At 32.7% G+C, this 16,779-nt stretch overlaps 2 protein-coding genes across 2 annotated transcripts in view; both read left to right on the top strand.

The window, feature by feature from the left end:
* Window positions 1-16,779, top strand: part of LOC117330665 (mannose-1-phosphate guanyltransferase beta-like) — a 30,811-nt gene that overhangs the window by 91 nt on the left and 13,941 nt on the right. The gene's annotated exons all lie outside the window — the stretch shown is intronic.
* LOC117330664 lies at window positions 232-15,408 on the top strand. Its single transcript, XM_033889100.1, has 4 exons — window positions 232-330; window positions 9,175-10,095; window positions 11,855-11,989; window positions 12,887-15,408. Exons 2-4 carry the CDS (start codon window positions 9,364-9,366, stop codon window positions 13,442-13,444), a joined length of 1,425 nt encoding a protein of 474 aa, XP_033744991.1. The 5' UTR covers window positions 232-330; window positions 9,175-9,363; the 3' UTR covers window positions 13,445-15,408.

Raw genomic sequence — 16,779 nt, forward strand, 5'->3', positions numbered from 1 at the left:
TGCAAGTACCGTGAGAATTGCAAGCGCGCATGTGCAATGAAAATTGTCATTTCCGCCGTGAGAGTTACAAGTTTTCAGATCATAATACAAGTATTTCACTGTTAATGATGATAATCAAATGTGTCAACATTCGAAAACACCACAGTGAAGATCTTGGAATCACATAATTATATTAAGTGTGTCGGGAAACCCGCGAATACTACGCTAGCATCTGTAAAACGTTGTCTGTGAGCGGCGTATGTTACACCTCGTTTGCATACAAGATGTAAACAAAGATTCAACGCAGAAAAAAATATAACGGTTGGGAAAGCAGGTGTACCAAAATTAAAGGTAAGTATAGCAGAAATGTACTGTGGAATTTACTGCTTTATTTTATTATTTCCTTATTCCTTGGATGAGCATAGGTGCTTAGCACGTGTACAAGTAAAAGATCATTTCCCAACATTATTGACATAGGCAATTTAAAGATAGAAACAACAAGAAGCTAACCCATAACATACTATTCAATGAGCAACCGTCCATCTGAAATTATATAGTTTGTGTATTTTATAAGTTATATCTTAAATATGTTACCAGGTAAATATACGGCCATGCTGCAGATAATATTCCCATGATAAATTACATGTATAATTATTTCAATGCTTTTACAATTAAGGTACATGTAGCAAACGATAGGGACCTCTGCATGACTAACAAGTTTTGTGACAGTGTTTTTGGAAAATTTCAATTGACCAAATTATGTTAAAAAACATGGCCTTCTTTCATTAGTATATCCAGGGACATCTTATTATACGTCCCTGGTATATCATGCTTACAAGTTTTATAATGCAGTTTAAATTCTAGATGTATATATCATGGCACACACACCAATTTTTACCATTAACTGTCCTCTTCTCTGATCAGTAGTTTTCTGTAAATTGCCATTTTATTTTTTTTGTGTTTTTTGGAAGTTTTAATCAATGGACACAACTGGGTATTTATAATGCCTTTTTGGGGAAAATAAGGCTAAAACAGATGGGGAATGGAGTCTTTTGCGCACACAGTTATACAGACAGGAAAAACACTGTATGCATGCTCATTATATACTCCTTCTCAAGTTAAAATGTTTCCTTGATTTTCCATAAGTTATAGAGATGTTTTTAAATGTAATGCAATTCATTATTCACGAGTCCATACTTGCAGCACCATAACTGAGAGCTAGGGATCAAACACAGGACCTCTGGCTTACTATATATAGTTATCGTTGACTCAAATTAAACCAATTGACCCAATATTATATATACTTTTCTGATTATGGTAATTTTATACCATGTAAAAATATTATCTTGTAATAAGCCTTGCTGACCAATAAAAAACATTAACATAAAGTATAGCCACAGTAAGTTTATGACAGGGCAATCTTAAGGTACATGTATTTGTATTTGTAAGCATTTTCATTAAACTACAATTGACGTGGCTGGGATTATTATTGGGCATGGGCATTTTGCAAGATAGATGTGGTCATTTCCTTTAGCATATATATACAATACTACTTTTACTATTTTATACGATTGAGTATCATCAGCCAGTTATTTACAATAAAGTTTTGTACTTTCTTCAATCCAGACTTATAAACTTGTTGATCTGCAGAAACTGAAAGGGCCAACTTCTATGTTATGTGTTGAATTTATGAAGAATGGAAGGAATGTATGCATGATGTATGAATAAAATTAAATTGTAAATGTATATGTGCTGTTGAAAAATCTTCAAAAATGAAAAAAATCTTCTGTTTTCAAAATCAATGAAATCATTCCTAAAGTTACATCATATATATATATGGGGCAAAGAAGTAATTCAAACAGTGTAAACAATAAGGCTCGTTAAATTTTCGAGGCAATCCGCCCCTTTATCAAAACACAAAAAATTACAAATACAATCACATAATCTATATAAGAAGTACTGGAAATACAATAAAATACAATAAGAATAATGTTTTAGTAACTGGAGAAACCACAATGAACCCTTCGGCAAACGTGGGCCGAAGGCGGATACTAGCGTGACTGCATCATGTTCAACACTAGAACGCTATGCGACCAACGGCAGAGATATTTTGAATTCCCCCGCACATGAAAGTATATCAAAGAGTTCAAAGAGTGTTATCTGGATTATACTGTTCATATTACTTCTTTGACCCTTATATATATATATATATATAGCTTAGAAACACAAATGACGAAGGAAGCTAGACAACTTTTTGACTCGTGCCCTGACCGGGCCTCAAACTCACGATCTAGGCACCCAATCGCCTAGGCAGAAATATCCGCAGCCTATACCGCTGCGCCACATCGGCGTTCTTAAAAAAGAACGTTTCAATGGTACAGTGATGGTCGGCCTGATACCCTGACATGATCATTGTGGAAGTCGTATATTATATATATATATATATATATATATCGTGTACCTTTAACAACCCATTTTATTATGGGCAGTGTATATGTATATCAAACCTTTATGAAAAGTTGTAAAATTGTTGAACATTCTTGAAATGAATTATAAATTGTCAGTTACTCTCTGTAAGTTCATATACTTTCCAATTATCTTACCTGGAAGACTAGTTTATAAACAGCACACAAACTTTCCAATTAATATTAATTTGGGTTATTTCATTTTAGATTTCATTTAAACCAACTTCATCAGCACAAGAGAACTTGATTTGATTCCTAGAAACAAATTATTTACATGTACAAGATTATATGTATCAATTATGTAGTATCAGTGAACTAGATCTTTTAAGATCAGATTAGACCAAAATATTTTTTCAAAAGCTAACACTTTTATCTTTAAATGCTTTTCAAATATAACTTGAACTGGTTTATTGTGGTCATTTTGAGGTGAGCTCACCTGATCCAGCCATGAGAAATGCAAGCACAAGTTCAATGGGTCAAATATCACTGTTATAATGATTTATTATGGTCATTTTGAGGTGAGCTTACCTGATCCAGCCATGAGAAATGCAAGTACAAGTTCAATAGGTCAAATATCACTGTTATAATGATTGATTATGGTAATTTTGAGGTGAGCTGACCTGATCCAGCCATGAGAAATGCAAGTACAAGTTCAATAGGTCAAATATCACTGTCATAATGATTTATTATGGTCATTTTGAGGTGAGCTCACCTGATCCAGCCATGAGAAATGCAAGCACAAGTTCAATAGGTCAAATGTCACTGTTAAAATGATTTATTATGGTCACTTTGAGGTGAGCTTACCTGATCCAGCCATGAGAAATGCAAGCACAAGTTCAATAGGTCAAATATCACTGTTATAATGATTTATTACGGTCATTTTAAGGTGAGCTCACCTGATCCAGCCATGAGAAATGCAAGCACAAGTTCAATAGGTCAAATATCACTGTTATAATGATTTATTATGGTCATTTTGAGGTGAGCTCACCTGATCCAGCTATGAGAAATGCAAGTACAAGTTCAATAGGTCAAATATCACTGTTATAATGATTGATTATGGAAATTTTGAGGTGAGCTCACCTGATCCAGCCATGAGAAATGCAAGCACAAGTTCAATAGGTCAAATATCACTGCAGTTATAATGATTTATTATGGTCTCTTAAATCCAATACCAAACAAATATTAAGTAAATTTCATATACAGGCATGTTCTCTTTACATTGAGTCTCGGTGCTATAATGACATTACGAGATTTGAAAGAATTTGTACTGTACACAGTCTGTAAAAAAATAATGTAGAAGATGAGATGCACTTTATACTATTACGTCCAGCTCATTCAGAGTTCAGAGTTAGGTTATGAAACAATATTATATAGACACCCAAGTGATTATAAGCTTATAGAACTAATTTAATGAAAAAATTATAACAACTTTTGAGTAAATTTGTTTAATATTTGATGATGAATAAAAAAAACTTGAAACAGTTGTATTAATTAAAGCTTTATGTTTATGTTTAGATTTCCTCCTGTTTTATCCAACAATTTCTCTTTTGATGTGCCATATCAGCCAAAACTTCCATTTTAAGAGTTCAAAGAACAGAAGTACATATATATAATATTTATTGAGAGTAAAAATATGCACCATTTTTGATATGCATTTATATCAAAAAATAATACAAGGATAGTAAGTGTTATAAATACTTTCATGGAAAATTGTACCATGTGTCTTATAATAGAGTGATAGATATATTTTGGTGTGAGATTTCCTAAGAAAGTGTTTGTATGTAAATGTAACTCTTTCAGAAGTTACATTTAAATTTGATCTAGTTTGAAATAAATTTAAATTTATTTATTTCTTAATTCTTGAAATAGCACATTAAGCGCATGTTGACCTATATGCCAAACATAACACATAATCAATATGTGTGTAAATGTCACCCTAATTAACTGTAACCCTTGATATCTCAGGTGAGAATCATATAATTGGCTATGTTTGGTTAAAAAAACAAGTCATTGTTCTCCATAATGGGAGGTGGAGCTGTAGGGTAGAAGGGGACCAGGAATCACTTACCTGTGTAATATTTGTATCAATTATTAAACCACTTTGGGGCTTCCTTTAGCTCTTGTCCTAGACTTTTCGTCTGCCATGTTGTATATTCCATTTGACAGCATCTTCACTGACAGTAAAAACTAATTTGACAGAATCAACCAATCAAATTCTTCTAGAAAAATATATGATATAAATGTTGATGCTCCTATCGATTCTCAATGACATCTACAACATGGACCCAGACGAGTATCACGATTTAGTCTGTTTTCTTTCATCCACCTGTAGTTCTTACCCAGATGATCTCAAGGACAGCTCTACAAAGTTTGCCAGAAATAGAAGGGACAACTTTAAGCTAAAAGCCAGCAAGTTCTTTCTGAGAGGTATGTGTACCAAACAGTTATATAAAATATACAGTCAATATCAGAATTTCTCCAATTTTTTTGTCTGAGAACTTTGAAATCAATTTCTAATAAAATAGCTTTATCTAAATAAGAAAATTAGACTAAACATTTTTTATAAGAAATTTATCAATATATTTAAAATGAGACATCATCCTACTAACTATAAAGGAAATACATGGTAAAGGTTTGGTACTTTTTACTATATTGTATTTGTCATGTACTTTATTATTAGACCTTAACAAAATTTGCGAATAAATATACATTATTTCACAAAGAATCAGAAATATAATGCATATATCCCAGAGTACATGTAGCCTATAATTTATTTTTTCAGGCATAAAAAAAACCCTTCCAAAATTGGTGTTGTTTTGTCATTGTTTTTCTTTCTGGTTTTGAAGAAATTCTGATGATGGCTATATATATTTTGCAATAAAAGCAGGAACATCCTTGCATGTGATTCATTTGAATGAGAAACACATAGTTAATTTCATGTACATATATCAATGTAAGCAACTGGGTTAAACACCAAATTGTTCATTAATTAACCTTTTCATATAGTGAAGCAAGAACATTTCAGCACATGGTTCCTGTTACAAATTTAGCTTATGACTGATGGTTAATTGGATTTTGTTTTTTAAATGTGTTCAATTCACAAAATGAAGTTGTACAGTTGTTGAGTTTATGCTGTATTAAACTGGAATGTACTTATTTCCATTAATTGTTATATCCACACCTATAGCTATTTCAGCTAGTTAACCTTTGATTAGACTTTGTTGATTATTTGTACAATTACAATGTTGAAGTTTTCCATCTAGTTGAGTGTAATGAAGCAATTAAATTCATGCATTGCCGCATTTTTTGGTTCTGAATTATTTTCTGTTTTTTTGTTTTTTTGTATTTTGTTTTTTTTTTTGTATTTGTTGAATGCTATGAAAATGCAAATAATTTATCATACATAAACAATTTAATTCTCACACATTTCCTTTCATTCAATGAATATGAAATGATATTAAACAGCAGGTTTTAGTATGGTTATGTCAAATTGACCCACTATTGAAGTCTCAATTATGTCTGTTTTATATAGATACATATTAAAGTAAATATGAGCATTGTTTAGAAGTGATTGAAAAAAGAAAAGAAGGCACTTTATATATGTATAGAGGTCTTAGATTGGAAAGTAAGATATATGAGAGAGAGAGAGAGAGTTCAAGTAGTATAACTATGTATATGAAAATATACATTTATAAAATATTTTAAAGTTATGTGTTCATATTTTGGCAAAAACTGGGGACAGGGTATAACCATGCAATATTAATTAACTTTTCCCATTTTTTTGATCCAGTAAGAAATTTCAATAAAGATAATTCACCTTTGTTTGAAGCAATACGTATATATACATTTCTGAGTATGATATGTACATGTATCTTTGATAAGGTTCTTAAGTGCAGCTACTGACCGTGATGTTATTGTTTTATAATTAAAATTATGGTATTACATTACATTATCTACTCTACAACTAATACTATTTTGATTAAAATAAACCAAAAATGCATGTTTCCTTGTTTAAACCAAAAGGGATGAACTGTGCCTCAAGAAATAACTAAAAAATATTACGTTCCTCTTTTATGCTTCTGAATATTTCTAAGTTTAAGGATATATATGGATAACTAATCAAAGTATTTAAAGTATTGGACATACGGTATGCTTTTTTAGTGTTAGTAATATCTTGAAAGTTAGCTTTTAAATCATGTTTTTTTTAAATTCAACAAAATTATACTTCCTAGAAGAGTTAAATTTATCTTTAAGTTAGTCATTTATAATTTTTTAACCATTGTTTGTCAAATAAACTCTAAAATATTTAATAAACTTAATAGGTATTTTCAGTATATTTTTTCTCTATTATTGAATCTTCTTAATCTGTTATTTCCCTCCATGACTTGAACACGTCTTTCCGGAAAAGGTTTTTACACATGAATAATCAATTGGTAAACATTCTGAAAGAAAATTAAATGAAACTTCCTTAATAGCATATTTTTTTCAAATAACACTACGTATCCAGGTTAGTTAAGTTTCAAGGCTTCAATAAAAGACTTGATGTTAATCATTATAAACCATTAAACCAGTGATATTAGACATATTTAACACTGGCTTACATTTCTCATGGCCAAATCATGTGTGCTCATTCCTAAATAACCATTATAAACCATTACACCAGTGATATTAGACATATTTAACACTGGCTTACATTTCTCATGGCCAAATCATGTGTGCTCATTCCTAAATAACCATTATAAACCATTAAACCGGTGATATTAGACATATTTAACACTGGCTTGCATTTCTCATGGTTGGATCATATTGGCTGGGTACTAAATAACCATTATATATTGTTATTGCTCTTTGTAATAATATTATTGTTGGTCTTTGTAAACAAGATAAGTTCACAAACGCTTATTATTGAACAGTAATTTGCAGAATTGCCGCCCTTTGTTATTAAATTACTATTTGTTTCTGTGAACATGATAACTTGGGAAAATTTGTTTGTGGCCTTATAATCAGAAAGATCTTGAAGATTTGGAAAATAACTGTGATGAAACTTCAGCCTTAAAGGACAACTTCAAAATAAGACTTATTCAATTGGTATGTAAAGAGTTATTGCCATTTTTAATTTTCTTATCAGACCTTTTGAATGTGATAGATAAGGTTTAATAGTAAGATCTTCACTGCATTTGATATATCAAGTCTTCTGTCATTTAATTAGCAAGTTTAGATGAGTTTAAAAATGACATTAATTCAATAGAAATTTATTGATTTATTGCCCATTTTTACTTATGGTTTACTGAATATAAATAGATTTTTATGGAATGTCGTACTTGGTATGCTGGAAGAATCATTCAAAAGCTAATCACAGTTAAGTGTCCATTTCATGATGTTCCAATCTAGTCATGATATGTCATCATGTACATGTAGGTGTGATTTATTGCCGTTTATCTTTTTAGTGTTGCTTTATTAAGAAGATTAGCAAAAATGTTCCCAGGAAAAAATAGTTCTGCAGTAAAACATTCAAAACAAATTTTAAAAATATATAGGTGCTATGCTTTTATAATGTATACATGAAGTTGCAGATTTGTGTGTGTTCTTTTTTTTTATTTGATACTCAAAATAAAAACTTTTTATCTTAATATTATATTTCAATTGTGCAAATGATATTTTTTTTTCGTAAGTGTAGCTCAAACAGAATGGTAAAACTATATCAGGGATGTACAAATAAATTGAAAAAAAGGAACAAAAAACGCAGGACTTGTGCAAGTCTGCCAGTCTATTTTGCATTTGAATTGGGGCAATTTCCAACTTTTTAGGTCACCTGAGACAAAGTCAAAGTCTCAAGTGACCTATTCTAATCGGCTTTGTTCGTCGTGCATCTGTAAACAATTAAAATTTTCGACTTCTTCTCCTAAACAGCTGAACCAAATTCAATGAAATTTGGCAGGAAGCTTCTATGGCTATATAAACGTCAACCAAAATTGTGAATTATATGGTCCCCACCTACCAGGGGCCAGAGGGGCAGGGCCAAAAAGGGTCAAATTCAAAAATCTTCTTCTCAAATTCAGATATGGTGGAATCAAATACTCTTGTTCAATTTCTATTGGGATTCATTCTAACATGATTAACATTATCTGCCTGGGATGACAGTTTGATGGTATGCACCTGTTCAATACATCCATTATAGGGAATTATGTTACAATGGACTCTTGCGCAACTGGTGAGAAGTAAAGTTAATGGGATATTTGGGGATAATATAGCTTAATCATTTTATCAAGGGGTAAAGGTTTATAACACTACAAAATGTTCAGGTCGCAGAATTGTTGACGAAGAAAGGACATTATTTTCTTTTTATCCTGTTATGATGATGTGCTCGTAATATGTGTCCATAGTAATATATTTGTGAAATTAGTTGAAATAACGTTCGTTATGAATGTACATGTTGTAAATGTTTCAAAAATAGGCCTGGTAGAGTTTCAATTCAAGGCTCTGTTTAAAACGGCAATAAGTAAACTCAATGTGTTCCATTACTTATCAAACAGAAGAAAGTGGGCAAGTGTTCCAGCTTGTTAATATTGAATGAAATGACAAAAGGGAGTCAGTCTAATTATGTACTTTGCAAGAAAAAAAAAGAAGTAACCTTGCTCTGAGATTTTAATGTTCTTTTCTTTTTTAATTACCGAGAATGCTATTTTCAATTGATGCATTTCCATTTATAATAGTTTTCTTTTAACTGCAGGCTGATCATGAGGCATCGACAACAACGGAAGAGGCCAAACGTCAATATGTTGAGCAGAGGGAAGAAGCCTCGCTGAGGATTGCCCAGACAGCTAAGGTGAACATTGATAAAGCCCATGAAAAGCAAAAGAAAAACTTCAAAGAAAGACAGCGAAAAGGGAGGCGTTATGAGGACATTTGTGTGGGAAATATGGTTCTGATTCATAATGCAAGGAAGGCTGCTACAAAGAAGAAGGGAAATCTAGATCCGAACTACCATGGTCCATATAAAGTAGTCAATATAGATGGCAAGTGTGCCACTCTTCAGAACGATTCAGGACATACTCTAAAGAGGAAAACAAACATAGACCACCTGAAACTGTTCAAAGATCAGACCGCTCATGAGACAGATTTGTGTGCGCAGGACACCTGTGACAATACTTCTGAAGAGGGTACAGTTTCTTGTATGCAGGACACTGTTGGGAAATACATTGAAGATGTCAGTTCAGATGGCAGTCTGAATGAACTTTTTAAGTTTATAAGTGAACTGAACTTATCAAAGATATCTCTGAACACTTTAGGTTTTCAATATCACCACTGTCCACAACAGAGTTTCTTGAAGGAGGTTATCAGTGTATCGGAGGCAGAGTTAGAGTGCTTTGGTACACTATTGTTACCTCATCTGAGACATTTGGATTTGGACTTGTCAGTGAAAACATCAGTGGCTATGCTTACATCTGCAGTATGTGTTATGGCCAGTCATCAGTTTCAGCCACTGATGACCATTGCACAAACACTCAAGGAGGTACCAAGCCATCTTGAGGATGTTGACATTCACGAGATCCCACAACTCTACCCAACACAAAGACTCACAGTTGGCGGCGAGACACTAGAGGCGGTGGACATGGCAACTCTAGAGGATGGGAAGTGGATAAACGACAAGGTAAAAGCAGTTCTTAATTATTCAGCTTAAAAGCATTGAATTAAATTTGTATGTGCAATTTTTGGCTCGTCTCTTCGAAGAAGAGTGAGAGCTTATGTTAATTGTCACTCCGGCGTCAGCGTTGGTTTTTAAAATGTTAAATTTTTGGTGCGAGAGTTGAAAGGCATAGTAATTTATGGTAATATGATCCCTGTTGGGGTTAAACTATCCCCTGCTGGAGTTAAACTAAAAGATTTTTTTTGGGGAAAAAAACAGATTTTTGAAAATGTTTGGACTTAAAAAAAATTTGCGTTAAGGTTTTGGTGCAAGTGTTGAAAGGTATTGATACATCACTTTATAATTGTACTAGGGTGCTGATATTTGGCAATAGAGTCCCTATGTAGTAAGACAATCCCTTCCTGGTGTAAAACTTTAAAAAAGATGGATTTTATTCTTTTTAAATCTGTGTTTTTTTGTTTTTGTTTTTAAATCTTTGGACTTTGTGTTAAGTTTATGTTGTAAGTGTTGAAAGGCATAGTAATACATGGTATTAGGTTCCCTGTGGGGGTTAAACTATCCCTTGCCAGAGTTAAACTGAAAGATTTTTTGGGGGAAAAAACACATTTTTAAAATTTTTGTGCAAATTTTGACAGCTATTAACACATCACTTTATGATTGTACTAGGGTGCTGATATTTGTTAAAAGAGTCTCTATGGAGTTACACTATTCCTTCTTGGGGTGAAACTGAAAATAAAACAATGTGAAAATGCTCACATTAGACAATTTATACCGGTCCACATTTTTCAAGGTAGACAACTCTCATTAGGATAATATTTTTTCAAAAAATTGAAGAAATATGTCCAAAAGCAATTACATTTGTATCTAATATATTCATTTAATCTACAACAACATAGCTTGTCTCCCGAATGTTTGTCAATAAATAATTTATATATATGTATAAAAATTGGTATGGTTTTGAAAATTCAAAAAACATAATCTGATCAAGTAAACAATAAAAATATTATTAATGCAATTTGCCAAACATTCCAATTAATATATTTTAATTATTTATTGACAAACATTTGCGAGACCAGCTTTGCTGTTCTCCAACAGCTCTTGTTTTCCTTCCAAGATTGATATTTTCATGTATCGGCTGATAAAAAATCTTTGATGGTCAGGTCTCGATTCTAATAACAAAACATATACTAGATGGTCACTCTGTGTTCTATTTATCACAACATATACTAGATGGTCAGGTCTGTGTTCAATTTATCACAACATATACTAGATGGTCACTCTGTGTTCTATTTATCACAACATATACTAGATGGTCACTCTGTGTTCTATTTATCACAACATATACTAGATGGTCAGGTCTGTGTTCTATTTATCACAACATATACTAGATGGTCACTCTGTGTTCTAGTTACCACAACATATACTAGATGGTCAGGTCTGTGTTCTAGTTACCACAACATATACTAGATGGTCACTCTGTGTTCTAGTTACCACAACATATACTAGATGGTCAGGTCTGTGTTCTAGTTACCACAACATATACTAGATGGTCACTCTGTGTTCTAGTTACCACAACAGATACTAGATGGTCACTCTGTGTTCTATTTATCACAACATATACTAGATGGTCACTCTGTGTTCTATTTATCACAACATAAACTGGACGGTCAGGTCTACGTTCTAATTATCTCTACAATGGATCTGTAAGATACCACGAATTTAAGATGAGATGTTAACAGGTAATATTGTATTGCTGTTTCAGGTCATCAACTCCTTCTTGGCACTGAAAAAGATGGAGCAGAACACATCAGAATCAAACAGACACATTTATGTCCTTCCCTCGTACACAGCCGTTCAATGGGATCAAGGTCACCTGGATCACTGGATGTTTAAGAAGGTAAATAATGGACAAGGAAAATCTTTCCATAATGTTCTCGCTATTAAATTTTATTCTTTCCTCACATAAATGGATGTATGCAAGGTAGATCAGAAATCAAAGATGGCCATCATGGCCTCTGATAGGTCAAAATTTAAATAGTATCTGATTTTAATGAAATTGGGTATTAGACACAGATTTAAATTTAAATATTTTTTGATTTTAATGAATTTGGGTATTGGACACCGGTCACTGTCGTAGCCTCATTTTCACAATTTAACAAAATGGCCTCCATTTCATGGCCTATGATTGGTGGAAGTTCAGATATTGTTCGATTTGAATGAAAATTGCTATGTAGGGGTTTTGAGGGATGCCAAACACATTGGTACGACTACTGGGGCATTTGGAGGACATGTGTAACGGAACCACATTACAATTAGCAGTTGTTATGGTTGAATTAAGATAAAAACAAGTGGTATATGAACATGCATATGATCATTTTTCATCTATTAACCCACTGTAATCATATCAGGTCTTTAGCTGTGCATATTTAAATGTGTACTTAGCCTACTTAATTGTTATTATTTAGCAGGAGAAATTAACTTTTTAAATGCTGTGTTGATGTAAGAAAAACAAAGTCAAAATTAATTTTACCCATGTTACCCGACAATTTCTTTTAACATCTCACTTAATGTTAGTGTCAGGGCCAGAGGAAACTCAGATAAGGATCTTCTACATTGATACAAAGAATTACCTTCAGCTTATCAAATGTAATGTTGATTGAATTGAAGACTAATTAAATACATACTGACCAAATTTGGAATGCAACTTGGCACATATTGCATTTTTTGTCAACTTACAGCCCATGGTCTATATATACTAAGCAGAAATTTTACAATTCTATTTTGTTATTTTCAGGTTCAGTTCTCCAAATACACTCATGTATTCCTGCCAATATGCATCAATGGGAATCACTGGGTGTTGCTGGTTGCAGACGTAAAGCAAAGACTTGTCTACGTTCTGGACTCTATGAATGGGGAGGTTGGTCAGAAATGGACAAGGATGTGGGCAGAATTCATGGCCAATCGGGACAGACTTCCAGATGTTACTGAACAGTTTGGTGTGTGGAACTTCCCGGAGATCAGAAGCAGCAAACAGACCGACAGTAATTCATGCGGTGTGTTCACCCTGATGAATGCGGAATGCATTGCCAAGGATGTTCCCATAGCAGTCATGAGACAAGTGCATTGCCAAAGATATAGACAATATGTTAAGGCATCTTTGCTCAATGCTGGAGCAGCAAAGTCGGACTCTAAGTGTGACATGCCAGATTGTAGGATACCTAAAGGACACAAAAGATGGGTCCAGTGTTGCGTGTGTGGACGTTGGCTCCACACAAAGTGTTGCAGGATTCCGACAAAGGCAGCCATCGAGGAGGAATACGAATGCTGCTTCTGTGAAGCCATGTATAGATAGACATTCATAGCTCATTATTGCTACCAATTGGTTTGGAAAAGCTTCCTCTTCCAATTTCTATTAGGACTGGTCAAATTTGATGAACAATGTGTTATGGTGTAGTTTATCTGTCTGTTAATTTTTGTTATCTCCTACATTTTTCTAACAATCTCTTTGAAACTTGGTATTCATTATAATTATGATAGGAAATTGTATTACCCTGAAAAGGTTTTAATTTCATTATTTTTGAACAAGTTTATTTCAGTGATGAAAATTCTTGTCACATCATTCCTATTTTTATCCTGCCATCATCAGATGGTGGACTATTCAAATCGCCCTGCATCCATCATCTCTATGTCCATAACAATCCTTGTTATCATTATGTCAAAGTACTGGAGGTACATTTCTATAACATGATGAGTAGGTTCCCCTTAGTTCCCAGTTGTGTTAAAACAAAATGACTGACAGGTGGCCATCTTTGATTTTGAGAACTAGAAGATTTTTGTAGCTACATTGTATTTCTTAAAGTACTGGAGGAGTGTTTTGCAAACTTCACTTGTTCTTGTCATCAGATTATGAAGAGGGAAAAAAAAGAAATGGAAAAGTAATGAAATCAGTCTGACATAGAACCATTAGAGATTGTTCAATGGTGTACACCAAGATTCCCCTGGTCTCCTGTTAATTAGAAAAATGGATATAAATAATTTCTTGAAAAGTACTGAAGGAATATTGCTCAAATTTTGCTTGTAGGTTCCCATTGGTATCAAGTTGTGTCAATTCAATTTAGATTTTTGATGAGAAAAATAGAATGGTCGTCAGACACCCATCTTAGATTTGAAGAATTAAAGTTTGTTATATTATCACTATTTCTTGAAAAGGGATGTTTCTCAAACTTCACATGTACATGAAGGTTCCATTTGTTCTTTGAATCAGAATATTAAGAAAGAAAAAATAAGAGAGAGTTATAGAAGATCAGTGTGACACAGAACCGATCATTGAATTGTGGGTACCAATTTTCCCCTGGGATCACTCGTTAGCCTCAATTTTGAAAATTAATTGATAGGCTTTATATAAGATATGAAGTTGTTTCATATGAATGTTTCTACCCTTTGTTCATTTGAGCATTTTATAGTTGTCCTAAGATTTCCATTTTTTTGTGAACATGGAATGCATTATAGTCATAGTTATATTCCCACCACAAAAAAATTTTGGATTGGTCCAATGAATACTTTAATATTATTACTGGGGAGGGGGTAGACTTTACAATAGTTTATATAGGGATGACTTTCCACATTTTTGACAATCATTTAATTGTTGACATTTAATTTGTTAACATTATCAGCATTGGATGACAGCTTAATGATATGCACATGTTGGCCCTGACAGACCCCCAGGGACTGATGTGTGGGGCTAAAAAGGGTCAATTAGATTAACTGAAATATTTCAAATCTCAGGTGACCGTTAAGGCCCATGGGCCTCTTGTTAATTTGTAGATTTCTTTTGCATCTATTACATTTACTTTTTTGTAACAGAATCTGTATTATATTTTCTTGTGTCACAAGATTTGGAATTATATGTAAATTGTATATATCATTGCCACACCAAATGAAATTTTATGATTCATTTGTCAAGCTATGACTGTTACACTTTTCAGATATATAAGTCATTAAAAAGGAGGAAACATTTCAAAAACTATAGAAATGTTATATATATAAAAAATATTAAAACATTAAATTCAGTGAAGTTTTCTTTGATGTTCTACTTCTAAGATGTATGATCCCTGTGCTTGCTTTTGATGAAGTCTATTTGGAATTTCATTAGTAGGAACAATTGGAGTTACAAATACTTTGGTGTGGCCTTCATTCTCTAACTTACATATAAAGTTATTAAGTCACTTGCTTCGCTATGTAGCTTGTAGCTGTGACAAATGAAATATTCATTATAACTTTTCCTTTGTGCTGAATAAAATGTGAAAAGTACCATAATTATTTGTCTTGTCATGTTGTAACAGAGCTTTCATTTATTTGGATCTTGAAAGTGTTAAAAGCACTAAGACATAGTTGTTCAGTCTTCCATTTTGTAAAAGAAAAGAAAACAACATAAATGCTCATGTATTATATTCAATGTTTAATTTTATTGATGAAATGATATCAACATTTTAAATTGGAATCAAAACTTTTACCAAAGATTAAGGTCTGAACAACAATGTCTTTAGTGATCATCATGGGAAGTGAAAAATGGTCATTATTATAATAATAATCCTGCATGTTGAGGATTTTTACAATCATCAATATGAATTGACTTAGAATAGTATCATATTTAAAAGTAATATCAGACAAAATGGTCTTTTTAACTATCCTGCTAATGACTTCTTTGGCATTCTGGCTATGAAGAGGACATTCGCTGGTAAATATATATAATTTAATTTTGCTTGTAACAAGCATTTTCATTGGCTCAAAAAATTATGTTATCATCTCATAACATAAAAAAAAATACTGTGACGTCAGCGGAGTAATCATTCACAGGATTTTGTATTTATCGATGTGTTTTTAAATATCTGGAGCAAAATAAACATACTCGCGGTTTAAGAAAAGAGTACACCCCAGTTTTTTTGCGTTATTGCTCAATAATGTAAAAAAAAATATTACAGTTAACCCTTAAATTTAAAAATTCAGGCTATAATGAAATCAATTTTTTAAAAAGATGTGGTATACCTATTATTAGTTTGTATTTTTTATCCCCCACATAGGAAATTCCATAGCCAGAATGAGATAATTCAGCACTATCAGGGTATTGATTAATTAATAAATCTAATTTACTGAATTTGAAAATACTTCCTACACATTGACAGAACTAATGGATGGCAGTGCATAAAGTAACTCGTATGACACCTGAGACAAAGTCTCAAGTAACTTATACTAACTGTCTTTCGTCTGTCGTGCGTGCGACATCTCTTGTGCATCCATAAACTATTTACATTTTGCCTTCTCCAAAATCACTGGAACAAATATCGATATGGGTAAATTATTGTCCATTTCGGTAATTAAACTGACAGTTCATACAGCCGCTAATTGTGAATTCTTAAGAGAGAGAGATCGAGAGAGCATGTGATTTGAAATACTTCTTGGTCAAATAAACACAGCATATATTTTACATATACAGTGGGCATCGAAGAACATATTTGAGTTCATTCTCTCTGAAAATGATGTAAATTCCATGTTTTTTTCGGTCCGTGTCTGGTAACATGAATGAAGAACTTGTATCTTTGGGTGACAAAAATGCAGTGAAATGTCCTTAGACATGGACAATTGATTTTTTTTTGTTGGCGACTTGCAATTCTCACGGTAACGGCAATT

The sequence above is a fragment of the Pecten maximus genome, chromosome 7, assembly GCF_902652985.1.
Source record: "Pecten maximus chromosome 7, xPecMax1.1, whole genome shotgun sequence".
In the NCBI taxonomy this organism is placed as follows: Eukaryota; Metazoa; Mollusca; class Bivalvia; order Pectinida; family Pectinidae; genus Pecten; species Pecten maximus.